The 20,816-nt window shown below is 34.7% G+C and overlaps 1 protein-coding gene across 1 annotated transcript in view; it reads right to left on the bottom strand.

The window, feature by feature from the left end:
• Positions 1-20,816, bottom strand: part of LOC124362128 (stimulator of interferon genes protein-like) — a 55,827-nt gene that overhangs the window by 6,605 nt on the left and 28,406 nt on the right. The window contains exons 5-7 of the mRNA XM_046816346.1: positions 19,854-19,965; positions 18,591-18,748; positions 686-857 (exon numbers count right to left, since the gene is read on the bottom strand). Coding sequence (XP_046672302.1) covers positions 686-857; positions 18,591-18,748; positions 19,854-19,965 — 442 coding nt within the window. The remainder of the gene's footprint in view (positions 1-685; positions 858-18,590; positions 18,749-19,853; positions 19,966-20,816) is intronic.

The following is a 20,816-nucleotide window of genomic DNA, read 5'->3' as shown; positions in this document are numbered from 1 at the left end:
AATAACTTAATGCCCTGACATACAAAGCTGTTTTGAGTGCTAGAGTAATTACATCTTTTTGTAACAATATTTAGCCTATTTCTTGTTTCATAGCCATGAATATCAGCTAAATGTTGAAAAGCATAGAGGTTTTCTTTAATGTACATTAGTGTAGAAAAAACACTGGGATGGGAGGGAAAGAATGCATAATTTGATAAAATATGGTTTACAGTGTGTAAAATTTGGCAAACTGCAAATAAGCCTAATGATTTTTTTTTTCAAAACAAACAACTTATCACAATAGCCAGAGTTTCCCCAAAGGGAGATTCCATAGTTTAGCTGACAATGTACAAAGGCATAATACACACTAAGCAGGATATGCTCTTAGTCTTTCATGGGAATTCTTTATAGTCCTAAAACTTAGAAAATTAAACAAATATATATTAAATCGCAATAAGCCACTCTAAAATATTATGCTAAATTACTTGGAAACTATTCAGTGTACAGAAAGAATATACGTATTAGAGTTATTAAAAAAATTATACACCTAATTAAAAAGTTTTCAATCACGCAATATAGCTGAAAAAATCTATATTCTATAGTTTTACATCATAAAAGAACCTATGTTTTGAAAAGCATAATTATGCTTCTACAGTACATGATTTATTCATACTATTAAAGAACATAACAGTTTTACTATACCAACCTTTATAATGGGGTTCATGTATGCAGGTTTCATAAAATGTTTTCAAAGGTGTAGCACCCTCAAAAGGAACATAGTAATCCCTATTCTTCTCTTTGTTTCTTACTTTATACATACTGTTCTGGTAGACCCGTTTTAAGACCAATCCTCGGTCTTGCTTATGAGCATCCAGGCTCTGAAAAGATATTAGTTGCCATTAGTATCAATTTATCAAATTAACTAAATTAAGATACCTTAAACATTATTTGCAGGTGGGTTGTTACACACTTATTAGCGGATTTCGACTTCCACGGATCAACATACAGTGATGCTATCTGGAATCAAACCGCTCTTAGATAGAATTTACTTTAAGGGTTCCTTGAATTTACTCAACTGGGTTCCTGTAGATGCCAGTTTTAGGGGAAATGAACTCGCTGATGAATTAGGGAGAAATGGCTCAAAAGAAGCACTTTTTTGGACCTGAACCGGCTTGTGGTACAAGCAAGTCAACTGCCTACCAAGCTATTAGGAAATGGTTTAAAGACAAGCAATGTCATCGGTGGCAGAGTTTTTCTGGGCAATCATTTGGCTAGAAGCTCATTAGAGGAACTAACATCCAGTTCAGTGATCTCCAAGATCCTTTGTGCTCTCCAAGATGGTGCAAAGCAAATATGAGTCTAGTGTTCCTCCTGCAAAAATGTTGGTAAACCTAATGAAATTTGGGTGAAATGTTTTAGGAAGTGTTCTTTATTAGTTCAGATTCAGTTCAGTTAAAGTTTTCAGACTATCTCATCTAAAGTTAAATGGTTATATGACAGTGTGACCGGGTGTCGGAACGTAACAATGAAAATGTAGATAAATGTAATACAATGACATGTGAGTGTTCTCTCAAATTAAGGTTATAGCAGATGAATTATTAGAAATATCACTCAATCAAATTTCTATGAGCAATGTTGAGAGTATGCTTACTGATAACAACCAACAACTGTGTGAAGTTCTTAACAATCAAAACTCTCTAATCCGTGACTTGGGTGCTAGACCTAACCTAGAAGTCAAACCTATTCCTTCGCTGATATGAGTGAATCATGTACTGCTTCATCCAAAATAAGTGAAGAACAAAATATGCCAAATTCTACTCCATCTGTTAGTGGCTTACAAATTCAGTCTAAATTAGAACTAGACAAAGTCAAGCTACCAAGCTAGACCTAGGCTTAGATCACATCCTGAGTAGGATTATCACCCTGTTGGTGATGATGGTTTTGGGCAAAGAGCAATTTTAAGCCTACATACAAAGGCATAATGACAATGGGGATGAAGGACACTTTAGGCCTAGTCCTAATATGAAGTCACGCCCTATGCAGCCTAGTCTGATAATCAGTAATAACTCAGAGTGTAGTTAAAAAAATTTGAGCAGAAAAATTAGCTTTTGTATCTAGGTTAGCCACAAGTACAGGAAAAGTTGTATTTCGAGAATGTTTGAAAGACTCTCTTTGAAGGCGATATAGAATTTAATGAATTAACAAAGTACAGTTCTTACATATCCTTCAAACTTGGCAGCCCTGTTAGTGCATTAGATAAAGCATTTAATCACGACATCTGGCCTAATGGAGTGCTCATCAAGATGTTCAAGCCCCTAGATTAAAGATCTTTATTAGTCTTTAGTCACATAGACGAGTGCAATTGACTTTGTTAGAATTATATTAAAAAACTTGATCCTATATACATGTAGGTACAGGAAAACATAAATACCTGTAGGTACAACACTATACACTCTTAAAGATAATAACCAGACAAATCAGTAACAAACTAAAATAAATTTAACAATCACCAAATATGATGAATTAACATAATAAATCAAATCTAAAGCATTAAAGTTGTGGTATCACAGGCACTCATCAACACAATAAAATACATTTATCTTATCCATCACATTCATTAAATGAACAGAGACCAGACAGTCAATAATGTAGGACTTTTGGACTTGTGTAAAACTGTTTTTATAAAATATGTAGTATATTTTCATTAGTTTACTCAAAAGATTGTTCAACAGCAAACATGACGATCTACATGACAATCCTAACTTAACCTAAAATCAAGATGCTTCAATCAATAGTTTGATATTTTCAGTCTTTTTGGTCATTTACTATCAGAAAGTTAGTTTCAGACCATTCTAGGGCTATTTACAAAGCTTGTTTCTCTTCTTTCAATAAACCATTCTTTCAAGTTTATACAGTTAAGGAGCGTGGTATCATCTGCATATAAGGCTGATAAGGAAGGAACATTAAGTGTATTGATAGTAATAAAAAACAGTAAAGGACCAAGGACAGATCCTTGTGGAACACCAATATTCTATTGGTTTAAAACCAGATTTGTCACTGCCCCGGACAACCATTTGTTTTCTGCCTCTCAAATATGATACCAATAATTTAAGGTCATTGTTTTTTATACCCAACCTATAGAGTTTTTTTTAATTAAGAAATCATGAATAATGCAATCAAATGCTTTGGTAAAATCAATTAATACAGCAGATGACAATATTTTAACCTCAAAATTTAGTAATACTTGATTTGCAATATCTCTACTGTTTTAACTGTACTTTTACCTGGAATGAAACCAAACTGTCTTGATCTACCTACTTCGGAGTTGTCAAAAGTCCTGTTCAATTCTAAAAACAAGACTAGATTGAAAACAATTTATTGCTGACTCAAGTTTAAAATTTTAAAGCCTGCTATAAAGGATTAACAAAAAAGCCAGTAGAAAACCAATAAGATTGTTAATTAATACAATGGGCTATAAAGAGTGGTAAAACTGTATTCCACTGTCTAAGATTAATCCCGTCAAATAAAGGATCTTAGCGGCTAGAATCTCATCACAAGTCACCATACCAGAGAAATGACAACACAGGAAAAATAACATCCACAATCGAGATCTGGGAATGTCCCTCATTACATCGTTAGCAAAGCCTGTTATGCAACACTTGGTCTAGTGTACTTCTGCTATATTTACATTGTGTTCAATGGTTCTGTTTTTCTTTTCCATAGCTTGTACTAACTAATTATATACTACATAATATTTACCATAACATGTAAACAAAGAATTAAAAACATGTTATTAATCATCCCCACATTTGAACAACAATTATTTCTGCGCTCAACTAATGTTTTACCACAGTAAAGTTTAAGTCCATTTTGTCAAAATAAAACATTATTTTCCATTCATCATGCTATTATTTGTTGTTAACCAAGTTATAAAAATCAAACAAAACTGATAAAATATGCAATCATCACAGGACCATTAAATATTACTTAAATATCATTCTTTCCTGGCTGACTTTTAAAGCTTTACCCAAATCGGTGCAATCTTTTCCTAGTCTTTATCTGTTGTCTATCAACTCTATTATTAACAGGACTAGGAAAAACCAGTAAATGTTTAAGTTACAAATATATAAAAAATTATATAATTATATTCTAAGTGCATACAGAACACGTTGATTAATAGTATTATATTTTTGAATATATATACACATTAAATTGTATAAATGGCAATAGCCTTATTTAATTTCAATAAACATTGAATCACAAAAAGTACTTGCTCCGCCAGGAGTCGAACCCGGATCTATCACTTGCCGGGTGAATTTGCTACCCATTATACCACAGAGCGCTTACTTTTTCCGATTCAATTATTTTTATTTGGCCGTATCTGTCTCATATGCGTTTAAATAAACAAACTAAAACACACACACACACACATATACAGGGTGTCAATTAAGTCTGGAACCTCTTTTTTAATTTTTGAACCATAATAGAAAGAAATACCAAAGTTCACACGTGCTTACTGGTGATAGTAACGCACACATCTGCCCAATTACCGACCGGATAATCCCTTTGGGGGACGGTCCACAAGGAGTCAGACATAATTCTTAAATAGCAGCATAGGTCAAGTTTGGTATCAAATTAAAGGTCTTACTTAGCAGAGTACAATGCTGCAAACCGGACTTCAAAAGGTGGATTCATTCAGTATTTATAGCTATTTGAATTTTAAAACAATTGAACAATGTAAATTATTAAGTATTACAAGTAAACACCAATTTTTAAGTACCTGTGATCAAAGCAAGTGTTCAAAATGTTCCCCTCCCATCATCTGACAATGTAGTAATCGAAGCCAGGAATCAATAATTATTACCAATAACACAACTACTGTTAGAATGTGGAAGTGGCAGATTGAGTCATACACAGCATCCACAGAAACTTAACATTTGGGCAGGTATTATAGGAAATCAAATTATGGGGCCATTATTTATCAATGGTAATTTAAATGGTGACTCGTATCTAGCAATGCTCCAAAATGAGATAATTCCTGCACTATAAGCTGCTCTTGGTCGACAATTTCAAAGAATTTATTTCCAACAAGATGGCGCGCCACCACACTTTGCTCTCCTTGTTAGAGAATACTTGGATACAATATTCCTTCACAGATGGATTGGAAGACGTGGTGCAGTAGAGTGGCCTGCTCGTTCCCCTGATTTATCTCCGCTGGATTTTTTTTCTTTGGGGATACCTCAAAGATAAAGTTTATCGTACTAAGCCTCGAGATTTGGCGCACCTAAGAAATCTCATAGTCCAAGAAGCTCAAGATATTCCTCGTGACTACCTTCAAAATGCAGTGGATGGCTTTTAAAACCGCCTAGGACATTGCCAGACGATGGTAGGGGAACATTTTGAACACTTACTTTGATCACAGGTACTTAAAAATTGGTGTTTACTTGTAATACTTAATAATTTACATTGTTCAATTGTTTTAAAATTCAAATAGCTATAACTACTGAATGAATCCACCTTTTGAAGTCCGGTTTGCAGCATTGTACTCTGCTAAGTAAGACCTTTAATTTGATACCAAACTTGACCTATGCTGCTATTTAAGAATTATGTCTGACTCCTTGTGGACCGTCCCCCAAAGGGATTATCCGGTCGGTAATTGGGCAGATGTGTGCGTTACTATCACCAGTAAGCACGTGTGAACTTTGGTATTTTTTTATATTGTGGTTTAAAAATTAAAAAAGAGGTTCCAGACTTAATTGACACCCTGTATATAATATATACAGGGTGTTCTGAAAAAAGGTGCCCCATAAGTCAGGGCGTGATTCCTCACATCAGAATAAGAAAAAAAAAGGTCTAATTAACATAGGTCCGAAAATGCTTAGTTACCAAGTTATACAGGGTGAAAGATTTCGTCTGAATTTCAGTTCCCCTGCTGCAACGAAAGCCCTACGGGTATTTGTTGGCTGTTAATTAAGATGTACAATTTAGCGTACTTTATGTAAAATGAACTGAAAAATTGAATAAAACCGTTTCCAGACCTGTAGCTACAGTAATTTTTAAGATATGTGACGAAATACGCAAAACTTGGTCCCGAAAAACAAGTTACATTTAGGTTTGAAGCAGATTTACTATGTTAAATGTACAATAAACACAAATATTTTTTTTCACGGTACTTGTAGAAAATTTAATTTCGAAGAGAAAGATGTAAAATAAGTCTATAATAGACAAACACAAACTTTAAAAATAATCCTTAATTACATACAAAACGCATGAAAAATAGACAAAATCTGTTAAGCTCTCTACAAATGTAATATTGAAATTAAAACAGCTGTTTTATTAAAATATTTGATTTGAGAAACAAAATAATTTCTATTTTAAAACATATGTTTTAACAATGTAACATTGTTTATAATAATTTAAATAAACATTACAAGCAGCTATTTTTTCCATTGCTCATTTAAGTGCGTGTGTTGATCTGTACTTTAATACAAGTTAGTGCAAGTGCCGTTGAAGTTAATTTTTGATAGCTAATAATATCTTATTCATCATGGCAGGTAATATGAATATTATGTACACTATTGGTGAAATGGCAGACATGCATTTAATGTACGGGTCTTGCACATTGCAACAGTCGTCAGGCTAGACGACTCTATCAGGAACATTTTCCTCATAGACAGTTACCGACTCATAAAATGTTTTCTTCCATTCATAGAAGGCTAAGCGAGACGGGAACCTTTAAATCTGGAAAAGTTGGTAGATCAGGACGGCCACGTACAACGTGTACAGCTGAATTGGAGGGAGGGCGTGTTGGACGAAATAGAAGAATCATCCTGGAAGAAGTACTAGAGAAACTAGCCTTGGATTTCGGTGTTAGTAATTCAATTGTCTGGAAGATTTTACACGAGCAGCAGTTACATTCTTATCACTATCAAAGGGTCCAGGCTCTGTTTGCCTCGAGATTACTTTCCTCGTGTTCGCCAATGGCTTATCCAAAGGTGCAGAAATCCACATTTTTTAAATTACATTATCTTTACTGATGAAGCAAAATTTTCAAGAATGGCTATTCTTAACACCCACAATACTCACATGTGGGCAATTGAAAAATCCACGTGCTATTTCAGAGAACCGTCACCAATATCAGTTTTCTATAAACGTATGGGCTGCTATTCTGGGTGATAAAATTTTTATTTAGTTTTTTACCTGATACGCTCAATGGTTGAAAATTATTTACATTTCTTGACGACTAATCTGAATGAGTTACTCGAAGATGTGCCACTATACACACGCAACAACATGTGGTTTCATGCAGGATGGAGCTCCAGCTCATTACACATTACAAGTAAGAGAATTTTTAAATGAAGCATATCCAAACAGATGGATTGGTCGAGGAGCCCCAGTAGCATGGCCTGCAAGGTCACCTGACCTCAATCCTCTAGACTTTTTCTTATGGGGACATTTAAAGACGCTTGTCTACGACTCGCCTGTGGATCCCATAGAAGAGTTGCGAATAAGGATTGTTAACGGGATTCAAAGGATACGTGAGACACCTGGGATCTTCGAAAAGAGTTCGGCAGTCTATGAGAAGACGGCTGGATGCTTGTATTTTGAATGAGGGGAAACATTTTGAACATCTACTGTGACGTGGTTAGTTTTTTTAGGACAAGTGTAACTTTTTTGTTGAATGATAATTCAGATAACTTTTTTTATGTATGATAATGTATGATTGATAAAAATATTTACTTGATAAAAAATAATAGTAACTCATTAATTTGTTTTAATAAAACAGCTGTTTTTAATTTCAATATTACATTTGTAGAGAGCTTAACAGATTTTGTCTATTTTTCATGCGTTTTGTATGTAATTAAGGATTATTTTTTAAAGTTTGCGTTTGTCTATTATAGACTTATTTTACATCTTTCTCTTCGAAATTAAATTTTCTACAAAGTACCGTGAAAAAATATTTTGTGTTTATTGTACATTTAACATAGTAAATCTGCTTCAAACCTAAATGTAACTTGTTTTTCGGGACCAAGTTTCGCGGTATTTCGTCACATATCTTAAAACTTACTGTAGCTACAGGTCTGGAAACGGTTTTATTCAATTTTTCAGTTCATTTTACATAAAGTACGCTAAATTGTACATCTTAATTAACAGCCAACAAAATACCCGTAGGGCTTCGTTGCAGCAGGGGAACTGAAATTCAGACGAAATCTTTCACCCTGTATAACTTGGTAAACTAAGCATTTTCGGACCTATGTTAATTAGACCTTTTTTTCTTATTTTGATGTGAGGAATCACGCCCTGACTTATGGGCACCTTTTTTCAGAACACCCTGTATATATATATATAAATATATAGTAAGACTATCAGGCGATTCACTTCTAATTTGATTTATACAATTAACTGTATTTATTATCTATACAATAAGAATATCTATGGAAACCAATGAAGAGAAATTAAAAAAATATTTCTAATATATTAATTTTTTTCTAAGGATACAAGTGTCGTCTATCAAAGATTGTGCTGAGCACTGACGTACTTAGTGGAATTCTCTGATTTCAAGCTTTCAGAAGTGTAAGGGCAACTGTGAATTCTTCTCATATCAAGGAAATCTCTCAGTCAGGAAATCTCCCAGTCTTCACAAAAACAAGCAGAGCAAATTAGTGAGTAAAGAAAGATCTTAGTTAGCAAAAAACAAGATTTTCTAGTCTGTTTTTCTGAAGAGGTGTACCACTCACTACCACTAACTACTCAAGACTGAAGGCAGCAGAAACATCGTCAGTAGAAGACTACTGCTTCTACAGGGTGAATATAATGTCAGGACCCCCCCTCTACTTTTTTCTATAGGTAATATAAGGAGATATCCTTTGGGTAGTGGTGCAATATGGAAAGGAAGTTTCATTTGATGATACTAAAAATTTTTTGTGTTCCCAAAAATACGAAATTTTGGGGGCAACCCAAAAATTTCAAATGTAAACCCCTATCAAGTGACCCCGCATTTTAAAGAGCATGAAAAAACTTAAATAGTGGTGAAAACCAGAGATCGCTATCTCTTTTCCAACAACATAGGCAATAAAAATTGTAATTAAGTCTTTACACCTAAATTTATTTTATTTGGGTACAGTTTCCGTCTGCGTGGAAACAGGTTTATTGGTTGTTTGTGTTCTCAATGAGTGAGGCATGCAATGGACGAAGAATCCAATTTTATAAAGTAAACTGATAAGGAGTTTATTGTCAATGAGTGACTGGGCTTTCCCGGTTCAAAATACAGTTAGTACAAACTGGTCCATTCTTTGTTTCAATCTTGTGAGAACAGGTCATACTTGGACAGTAGTGGATTATCTTAGTGGATCATTATCATCCAGTGGTATCGTGTGGTTACTGTTCCATGAAATATTTTGAGAAGTTTTTAGTGTTATTACAATAATTTATTTAGATGCACTTTCGCATTGTAAGTTTTAAATAATATTATCTAACTAATACTGATTACGAGTAAAAATAGCACGTAGTCACGAAGATAAAGTAGAAATGTTATTTACATTCGGGGCTTCGAATGAAAATTATCATGAGGCAGACAGGCGGTTTAATTTGGTACATCCTGATAGACCTGTGACAAGGAAATAATTAAGAACTTTAGTAAATAAGTTCCGAGAATTTGGTTCCATCAAAGAAGCCCCACGCTCAGGTCGGCCTCCTTTAGGCGGTGAAAAACAGTTTGAAATTGTTGCACAATTTGTTGAAGATCCGCAGCAGTCCACCAGATTAGTACCAAATCTTTGTGATGTTTCCCAAATGTCTGTTGTAAAGTTACTGAAAAAAAAAATAAATTTCACGCTTATAAAATTAAGCTTATCCATAAGTTAAAACGAAGACGATCCAGACCATCGTCTACAATTTTGTGAAGAAATGAAAGCACTAATTTCTGCTCATCCATTGTTTGTTCGAAACGTTGTGTTTAGTGATGAATGCAGTTTTTCGTCAATGGAAATGTGAACAAGCACAACTGCAGGTACTGGAAAACAAAAAATCCCCATGTTTTCCGTGAATCTCACACCCAGTCCCCAGAAAAAGTTAATGTGTGGGCCGGGATTTTTGGGAATCACATTATAGGACCAATTTGTTATTAATGGGAATCTCAATAGTCAACTCTATTTGGAAATGTTACAAGAATAAATTTTTCCTGCAATAAATACTGTTATTAGCTAGAATCAACATGAATTTGAAGAAGAAATCGTTCATTTCCAGCAAGATGGTACCCCACCACATTATCATCGTGCTGTATGACATTTCCTGGGAACTCAGCTACGTGGTTAGTGGATTGGTAGGCGTGGTGTAATAGAATGGCCTGCTGGGTCTCCGGACCGACCCATGGACTTTTTTCTATGGGGTCACATAAAATCCATAATTACAAAACACCAGTAGCAAAAATCTTGAAGATCTAAGAAACAGGATTATTGATTCTTGCAACCAAATACCACCTCAGACTTTTCAAAACGTCAGAGAGGCGGTTACCCCATGCTTGTATCACTGCCAAATAGTAGGAGGGCTTTAGTTTGAACATTTGATTTGACTTCGTGATGTGGTGTGGGTTATTAAAATTGTTCTGGTAATACTGGCTATTATTTCGGATTAGGAAAGAGATAGCAACCTCTGGTTTTCACCACTATTTAAGTTTGTTCATGCTCTTTAAAATGAGGGGTCACTTGATAGGGGTTTACATTTGAAATTTTTGGGTTGCCCCAAAAATTTCACTTTTTTGTGGGACACAAAAAATTTTCAATATCATAAAATGAAACTTCCTTTCCATATTGCAGCACTACCCAAAGGATATCTCCTTATATTACCTATAGAAAAAAGTAGAGGGGGGTCCTGACTTTATATTCACCCTGTATACACATCTATCAGCTTCTCACCTTAAGATCGACAGAAGAATGTCTGATGCTGTGGTCGCCAAAGTGATGTTAAAAATAATTATTAGTATATATTTTGACATGTTATTCTTACACAATGTTTTTCAATTAAAACTGTAATGAAAAATTACCCTAAACAGTTAGTTTTTTGCAAAGTATAAGTTCATCAGAGCTAACCCATTGCAAAACCAATCCATTAATATTTAGGGTTTGGATTTTCCAAACATGAAATCAGAAATCAGAAATCAGAAAAAACTTTATTCAATTTCATCAAGAAAAGAATAGGTGTCAAAGTATTACAATATGAAATAATTTACATTACATGTCATGTTTTAATGAAAATTGTTTATTGAAGTCTTGAAACTCGTCAAGGGTGTAGATGGATCTGTCTTTGAGCCAATTTAGCAGTCTTCTTTTTAAGGTTTTTGGAGTCACAATTTTTGAAGTCTTGAGGAAGTAAGTTGAACAGCTTTGCCCCAGCGTAGCAAGGTTTCTTGGAGAAAAGTGCTGTCCTGTGTATCGGTAGGGAGAAGTCATTACCATGTCGCGTGTGATGATCATGGACAGCACTCATTCTGGGCAAGTTCCCACGTGAGGCTGCGTGATTGATGACCTCGATGATGTAGATGGACACCACTGTGAGGAATTCCAAGAGACTTGAAGGATTCTCTACAGCTATCCCGAGGTTGAAGACCAGCCATGACCCGAACAGCACGCTTCTGCGCAATAAGGACTCGTTCAAGGTTGTCCATTGTAGAGCTCCCCAGAGGATTATCCCATAACGAAGGTGGGATTCAAAGATGGCATGATATGCAGTTTTTGTTGCAGTTGATGTGGCTACTGCCTTGATTCTCTTCAATGCAAAAAACTGCAGAATTGAGTCTAGAGCATAACTGATCTACATGATCTTTCCAGGAAAGACATTCGTCCAGTATAACACCCAAATGTTTGGTCGTCCCAACCCTTTGTAAGTCTGGAGGCTCAGTCAAGTCATCTTTCAGCCTTCCCAGTGCCAGGAGTTTTGTCTTAGAGGAGTTAAAAACAAGATCATTGCTATCACAATACTGTTGTGCCATGCTCACTGAAATATAGGTGTTAATATCTAAGAGCTCAGAAGAGTTACTGCCAGTCAACAGGACAGTGTCGTCAGCAAACATGATTGGATAAACACTGATTTTCGAGGTATTTGGGCAAATCTGAAGTGAAAAGTACAAACAAGACCGGGCCCAAAACCGAACTTGAGGGACACCTCGTTTGACCATTTGTGGTTTTGGACCTTACAGTTCTCTCAAATCCACACTGCACTTGTTTTATCTCGACTATCTGGCATCTCTCGCTGAGATAACTTTGAAAACCACCTCAGTGTGCTTCCCTCAAAGCCCAGAGATTCGATCTTTTGAATTATTAATCTGTGGTCTAGGGAGTCAAAACGCTTTGCTGAGGTCAAGAAAAAAACACTTGTAACAGTGATTCCTTTCTCAAGGTTGTCTATAATTTGTTTCTACTAGGTCAATTAGTGCACTTGTGGTTGATTTTCCGGATATGAAAACCGTGTTGTCTTTTCAGGTAGAAGGTTGTTGATATTTAAGTGATCCAAGAGCCTTACCAAATACTATTTTTTCAATAATTTTAGAAATAGTTGGAACAAGAGATATGGGTCTGTAATTTTTGAACCTCCTGTTTACTTCCATTTATGTGGAGAGGATACACTTTAGATGTTTTTAATTTTGTAGGAAATTCACCTGAGACAGAGACTTATTAATGATGTTGGTAAGAGGCTTGCTAATCTCATTAATACAAAACTTTATCATCTTAGAGTTAATACCATCAAACCCCCGCAGACGATGTTGATTTCAGCGAAGAAACAATATTTAAGACCTCCTCATGTGACGCAAGCGGCCAGTTGGCAAGTGTTTCTCCTTGAAAAAGAGTTATTCAACTGAGCAACGTGTGATCTTCGAGTGTTAGTATTGTGTAACAAATTCTCAGCTGCTGTGGTAAAAAATGTATTGAAGTGTTCAGTTTACTTTGTCAAGATTCACTGTCCACCTCTCCTGAAATTTTCCAGCCGCCAAGTGGTCACTGGGGTTTCCGTAGAGGATGATCTCTCATGGTTGATGATGCTCCAGATGGCTTTTGATTTGTTGTCGGATCTAGTGATGAAGGTCTCATTTGCCTCTTGTCTTAAAGTCCTCAATTTCAGGTCGTAATCCTTCTTCCTTTGAAAGGCAATTACTTTATCCTCTTCTCTTCCGCTTGACATAAAGCTTTCTTGAGCATCAATGAAGCTTTTCTTGAGCTCTATAGCATCTGGATGGTAGGTTACTTGAGGCTTGGTTTTCCGGTTTTGGTTTTCTTCGAGACGTCCTAAGAGGACAGGCAATGTCCAGAGCAGCTGAAAATGTGGCTATAAAGTTAGAGTAGGCATGTTCTGCACTGTTTTCTTGGTAGACTCTTTCCCATGATTGCAGTGCAAGCAGGCTTTTCAGATGTGAAAGATTGTCTTCATTTAAGTGCCTTCTAATTGAGGTTGAAGACTTTTTAAGGCGAGATGGAACTTCCAAGAAACACAGCTGTCCAGTATGATCAGAAATGCCTGTATTTGTTACTTTAACTCTTACTTCATGAGGCTTTAGGTTGGTGCATACAAGATCGATGGAGGTGGCAGGAGGTACTAGTTATTCTGGTAGGGGTGGTAGTGGTAATCTTGAGATATTCAGAGAAGCAAGCATTTCACATAGAGCCGTATTCTCTCTTGAAGTTTTTAAGTTGTTGATGTTGAAGTCTCCGAAAAATGCAGATCCTACTGTTGTTTAGTGGGTATTTTCTCTAGTGCATCACCTAAGTGCAACAATGAGATGTCAAGAGAAGCATTCGGGGGACGGTAAAATTCAAGTATGTAAAGATGTCTTCTCCTATCCAAAAGTTTACCTTTACTGCACACATTTCGCAACAGAGCTCTTCACAATGGCTGCTTAAGTCGAAAACATTCTGCCTCATTAGCCATATTTTTGCTTTTTGTATATGGCCACACCCCCTTTCAGGTGATTTTCTCTGCAGTATGCAGCAACCAAAATGTAATTTAGCAGGCACACGTTTTCCAGAGTAGTCAGATTCAGTCCATGTTCTGTGAGTACAACAAAGTCAGGTTTATCCAAGTCTAAGAGATGGTTCAATCTGTCAATTTTATTTCCAAGTCTGTCAACATTTTGATGAAATACTACTGTATTCTGCCGTGATGAAAGACTGTTGTGGACCCAAGTTGAGTTTACAAACGTTTTTGTCTCGAGTTTTTTTTCTCTGAATGTGGTCTAAAAAATGCTGAATGTTGTGGGACTCGATTGGTTTTATAAGGGGTGATGTGACTAGGGTTTGGGTGAAAGTTTCTTCAGATCGTGGAATATCTTGCCTGAGTTCAGAGTCATTGGACCGTTGGCAAACAGAGATTTTGTTTTCTTGATCCTTCAGGCTGGGATTTCTTGTAGTTGACACATTTTCCATGTTTGAATTGATAGCCCAGGAAAATCTCTTCGTAGGTATAAGAGAGGAATCATTTCTGAACGATAAAGCACCATCAATATTTTTCAGAAAGAATACTCCTCTAACGTCTCCCCAGATGCTAACTTCTTTGCTGTTGTAAGGAGGTAAAAGGCATCTTTTGTCCAAGATTGGTCCCTTGTTCTTGTGAAGAGTTTTTGTTCCAGTTCAGTTTTTTAGGCGAGGTTTGTCTGTCTCCTCCTGTTTCGACCTGGGCCAGTCTTGTTGACGATGTTGGTCTGTCTTCTTCTGTTATGGATTGAATCAGTTTTTTTCGGTGAGGTGTTTGTCTGTCTCCTCCTGTTATGGATTGAATCAGTTTTTTTCGGTGAGGTTTGTCTGTCTCCTCCTGTTATGGATTGAATCAGTTTTTTTAGGTGAGGTTTGTCTGTCTCCTCTGTTTCAGCTTGGGTCAGTTTGTTTGGTGAGGTTTGACTGTCTAATCCAGGTACAGTCAGTGTCTCGAAAGTAGAAGAAATTTGGAGATGAAAGCAGGTTATTTGAAGGGGGACAAAGAATTGAAGGTGTTACAAATGTTTTTTGACTGTACTGCTCCTGTGGCATGTCATGTTCGATGTTTTTGACAAATGTTTAGCTTAATTTTTGACTTTATGTTACCAAGAAAAGATCTTAGGTAAGCCCTTGCTGCACCTTCCAGATCAGAGATCTTCATTACAAGTTCTTCAGATTCAGTTTTCATCAAGCCAATCATTTTGCTATTCTCATTGACCTGCAAGCTTAAGCTTTCCTCTCTAGCAACCAAGTCAACAATCCTTGTCCCTTAAACCATTTCTTTCAACTCGTCACAGTTAGCTTTCTGACTAAAGGTCATCTAATTTTGTGGTTAACCGCTTAATTTTGTCTTCAAGTTCGGACTTTTTGAATTTAAGTCATTAATAGTAATGGAGTAATGATTTTTTTCAATTCAGCTTGTTCTAGCAAGTCCTGATTTGATAGAGAGTTCATTGTCAAGTTTTTTGTTTAAATAAATTATGTCTTGTTGCAGATTATGATTTTTTTCTCAGTTAATTCATGAATAATATCCTCAGCTGCTTTTAGTCTGTCTTCAATCTCCAATATGCCTTCACCTGCTTTTGCCTTAAGTTCATGTAATTCTTGTTTTAAAGCATATTTTCATTCAATAAAGCATTACCTACCTCAGCAGCCAGATTCGTGAGTGACGTTTCATGATCCAGGCTATCTACTACTTTTAAGTCATGAATTTTTTTCTCTAGGTCAATAATATCATTGCTGACGTCAGTTTTGTTTAAACAACTGTTACACCTCCACAAGTCAACCTCAGATTTTTCCATTTTCTTGAGCCTGCTGTCTGGCCAGTTTAGACATCTGGGAGTGATAACCAGGATTTACACTGCCCATTACAGTATATACCAAGATGTTTGACTCCTATATAGAACAAATTCCACAGGGGTATTTGGACATAGTTACAACAGACACAGATTCAAAAAAACAATAGTAGTAAGGGTTATGGTTTTAAAATTTGCTGTTTATCAGTTCTGCAACTTGTCATGCTATACTGTAAATATGCAATATGGAACGGTATTGTAAGTAGTAGTTAATGAAATGTTGAGTATGACAGATGGTAATAAAGCTACACCTCTATGCAAATAATACTGTATAAGAGGCTTATATATTAATGATCCTATATAACAAATGTCAAAACTATGTTGAAATCAGCAGTACAATACAATAATTCTTAGAGTATTATTCTGCAGTCAGTTGAGAGGTTGTTGTGGTGGATCAGCACCGCTTATGGATTGGTCTAGTACAGCAGCTGGCTGAATTGCTGTAGGTCAGCGCTGACAGTGCTGACACAGTGTCTGGGTCAGTGCTCTAGTTACAGGTGGCCAGGCAGCTATGTGTCAAACACTTTGCGATGTGGAAGTTGTTTGAATGTGTGTTTGGATCAGGTGACGTGTTCCAAACCAATTGAGTGTTGGCAATTCCTGTGACGTCACTGTATATGATTTGTTTTCTTTTAGCTGTGATAAGTTAAGCTTCATTGAGTTAGTAGCTTAGAAATGTGTTAGTTTTCCTTAGCAAGATTAGTCCTCTGAATTTAAGAGGTATAATTATCTGTTCATAATAAAATCTTGATGTTACAAACCTATTAAAAGTAGGCCAGAGCTCTTGAGTGTCTGAGTTATGTTAACATTTCTTCAGAATGGTAAGTGATTTTTTAAGTATCTTAGTATAATATGACTCACAGTACTTGGTGGTGTTGATGAGAATATGAACTTTTGTTGGTTTGTCCTAATTCACAACAAAAATAACACTTTTCCTGGAGCTGATTAACACTTGTTATGCACTAGTCGGCCATGTTGGATTGGCCATGTTGGCCATGAAGTATGAGGTATTTGACCACATTTTATATATAATTATCTTGAAATGTGAATTATAGTTTTATTAATAAAAAAGTCTTGAAGGAGTAATGAATTATATTATTTTCATAAATCATGCATATACAATAAATGTGAAGTTACAAATTATAATTTGGAAATAGAATATCCTAATTTTTTATTTATAACATGATATCTTAAATAAGCTTTAAGTCATTTGTGGTTTTAATGAATAAAAATCTGAACATGTTATTATTGGATTTCAAATTTATTTTCCTCAAAGAATTATATTTTCCAATTACATCAGAAAAGAGAGGGTGAGGTGGAAGTCAAAAATTTGAAAGGTTAACAAGTTGAGTTACCTCAAATTAATGGTCCAGATGAGAAAATTCAACTTGCAGACTATGGAATGGCTACAGATTAAACTTAAATAAATTCTAAATCCAATTTACACTGTTTGTTGGATGGAAACAATAAAATTCAATGACCTCTAGTTTTTTACGTTGTTCTTTTATGATAATGTTAATGTGTAAAATTCTTTAGTCCTCATTAAAAAAATGTGTTTTGTAGTTAAAAATAAAATGTTCTTTTAGTTGGTTTAGGGGAGACCTAAAGTATTAGAATATCTCCCCTCCCTACAAATGGTAACTATTCCATATGATGTGGGCAGAAATACTTCGTCTTCCACAAAATACTGAATAACTTGTTACTCGAAAAGCAATGCCCGTGCTTTGTTACTTTAATTAGATTCACGAAACTCAATTAATTTTAAAAAGTATAAATTTTTTATAACACAGTATGCTGAAGCTGAAACTTTGGGTATGTCTCACATTATGTTATGTATTAGCATTCAAGATGAACTTCATTGGTTACGAGATTGCCACTGAATACACAGCTTTATAACTTGCAGCTAATCCATGTTTCACAGGATTATTTGTATAGTAAGGAAAGGTTTGAATTTTCTTCAATATGAGACATAAATATTAATGAAGTAAATCCCGAGGCCCAAGGAAAGACAAAGTGTTAACCAAAGCTCAGTTTTTATTACCGAAAAACATTCTTTGTCACAAGAACGGTGTTATTCAGTCTTTCCAGCATAACTAAGGTAATATATTCTGTATTTATGCTAATTAATACAATTAAACATTGAAAACACATTCAATTCTTTTGGTATAAATATCTTTTAAAGTCGCTACTTATACTATTAATTGATTAAAAGTCTTCTTTTTTTTAAAGTCAGATCTAAACCTGAGCAGATATAATATCCCCCAATTAAAAAAATACTACAAATTATTCATTGACGACTAGCAGACTTTTATCATAATTGACTAAATCAATTTCGTTACTGCGCAAAATAACTGCTAATTTGGCAATCATTAACTAAAATAGAATAAATGGCTTGAAGAAAACTTCTTTCTATGATTAATACTCAGATGAACTCAGTTTTCTTAAAAAATCAAATGGGTAATTTAAAATCAAAGAAACATTCAATTTCAATAATACAATACATGACAAAAATTATTCATACTTGGGTATTAACAATTTTGTGACCAACGATGTTTCCAAAGAGTAAGAATATACCTGTAGCCCGTATCTTCATTAGATCAAATGATAAACTCCATATAGACTTGATTTGGCTGGTGAAACCAATGTGCCAACTCATTAAAATACTGCCTTCTATATATTGGAAACATGTTACAACCATTCCATGTGAGTTATCACCATTGTTAATTTCTTATCAAACAAAGCCGGTTAATATAATAATAAAAAAAAAAACACCAAGATACAAAAGGTGTTTACCTACCTCTTCAACTGGTTCTGCTTCAACTTTCTCTGCTTCTTTACGGAGTTTATCAAATATGAAGGTTGATGATGGTATCAGCACACACAGCCGCTTCACAGGAACTTCTTTATCAGTTAAATTGTTCTCGTTTTGATAACGAACGATTTTGTCATACAAACCTGTAGAAAAATAATGATTTTACAATATGTCTAATACATTGATCTCATGCCCTCGTCTGACTTATCCTGAGACAGATACTATCCATCAAAAATTTAGTAAACTGTAGCTCATAAACAATTTATTAAAAAAAAAATTACCAAGAATAAAAACTGTTTAAAATGTATATTCAAAATTGTAAGAAAATTTAGGTGATTTCATAGAATACAATCGTTAGATATATTAAACTATGATACAGAGCTTTATGTGGAGCCGTATCAGTATTGGAATTAAAAACATATATTCATATAAAGTTTAAATTAGAAGTATATAATTTTTGCTATTAGTAACACACATCTGCCTGTATTGGGACCATGATGACTAAAGACAGTTAGTACACTGTTCTGATATCCTACGTGGGTAGCCTACAAGTAGAATAATGTGAATTAATAGTTTTATAGATATAGTGATAACATTACGTGTTAAAGCAATCAACACTTTTAAGATCAGCCATATTTCAGGGTGTAACACCCAAAATCCCAAACGCATGCTAGTGTATTTATTTAGCATCACAATTGTGGAATTTAATCAATTATATAAAATACAAACAAATTTTTGTATGCAGATCAAGATGAACTTTTTTTAAAACAGTCCTTAATAAAAAAAAAAACATTCTGTTAAGTTTGAATTTTATACCTTTATTTAATTTAAAGATAGTTTTTTCCTAAAAAACAAAGATGATGAACTAAGCAAGATCGGACTACTTTATAAGGAATTTCTTACCTAGTTTGACCTTACAAATCAAATGAAGTTGGATAATTTGTGGACACCCTATACTAAAACTATATGAGTTTTGCAGTAAGTTTAACAGTGTTATAGGTAAGTTGAAGCAATTTATTTATCTCTAATAACACATACACCAAGATATACAAAGTTAACTTCATTTTGACACACCGGGACTGCAGCCAGTCAAACTATGCGGGATGTCAGATGGCATGAAATGTGCTTAAAACAAAATTTAATATAAAATAAAAAGGGTAACAACACTAAATCATTTTAATACCACACTATATGTACGTGGATGTGTAATAATAATTTTAATTCAAATATTGATGTAGTCTAAATCACCTGGAGTAATGATCTTCAAATATCCATAGAAAAATCCTCGTGCCATACAACTTCCACCACTAAACCTGGAGCTTTCTTCCAGTCTATATGATTCCAGCACTGGACAATCATCCTTGAAAAAATCAAAACAAGACCTTATTTAATTAATGCATGTATTTTTAGAATTAGGACAGTACAATATTGCTTGGTTAAACCAGCTGAGACCAAATCTGATGCAATGTTAAATAGTTAAAACAGAGAATGTTGGGAAAAAAACTTCTTTTATTAAATAAAATAATACAGTACAGTACTTTTAATAATTATGAAAAATTACTTAAAATATTTCCACATCATGTATAAACTGCAAAGTAATGTATTTTTTTGGAAAGGAAGTTTGTACCTGTTATTGTGTCAGCTTCGAGTACCATTTACATGTTGCACAGACATGCATCTTTTTCAATGTTAAAAACTCAGCCAGAGCTGTAGCGTCCTACTTCTCAAAATAGATCAAAAATTAATTCCTCTACACCATATGTTGCTTATGAATTAATCAACTATTAGCTTTTTAGCATATCTCTCATCTCTATCAATTTCACTGCTGTTAGTGTATAGAACATTCAAATTTATACGTTTTCTTAATTACAAACTATTATCTTATATTGTAATCATTATAAAACTGTCGTTAACCCTTTGAACAGTAATCCCACAACGAAGTTGGGAGCACGCTACGTACTACTTGCAGTAATCCCGATAGCCATGTCGGAGGCGCTATGGTGCCAAACAGTTTTCACAAAAATCTTTCATATGAATAATCTAATCACTCTGTCCCTGTCTATACTTATCATTAGGCTATACAAGTATGTAAACACTATACAAGTATGGCTATACAAGTATGGCAAAAAAAGGCAATAAGAATCCTTTTTGGTTTAGGGTTTAGGGGTAGTTGTAAGGCTTATTTGTCTACTCATAATATAATGACTGTAC

This window comes from Homalodisca vitripennis, chromosome 5 (genome assembly GCF_021130785.1).
Source record: "Homalodisca vitripennis isolate AUS2020 chromosome 5, UT_GWSS_2.1, whole genome shotgun sequence".
Taxonomy (NCBI): Eukaryota; Metazoa; Arthropoda; class Insecta; order Hemiptera; family Cicadellidae; genus Homalodisca; species Homalodisca vitripennis.
This window is presented reverse-complemented; position numbering and strand designations above follow the sequence as displayed.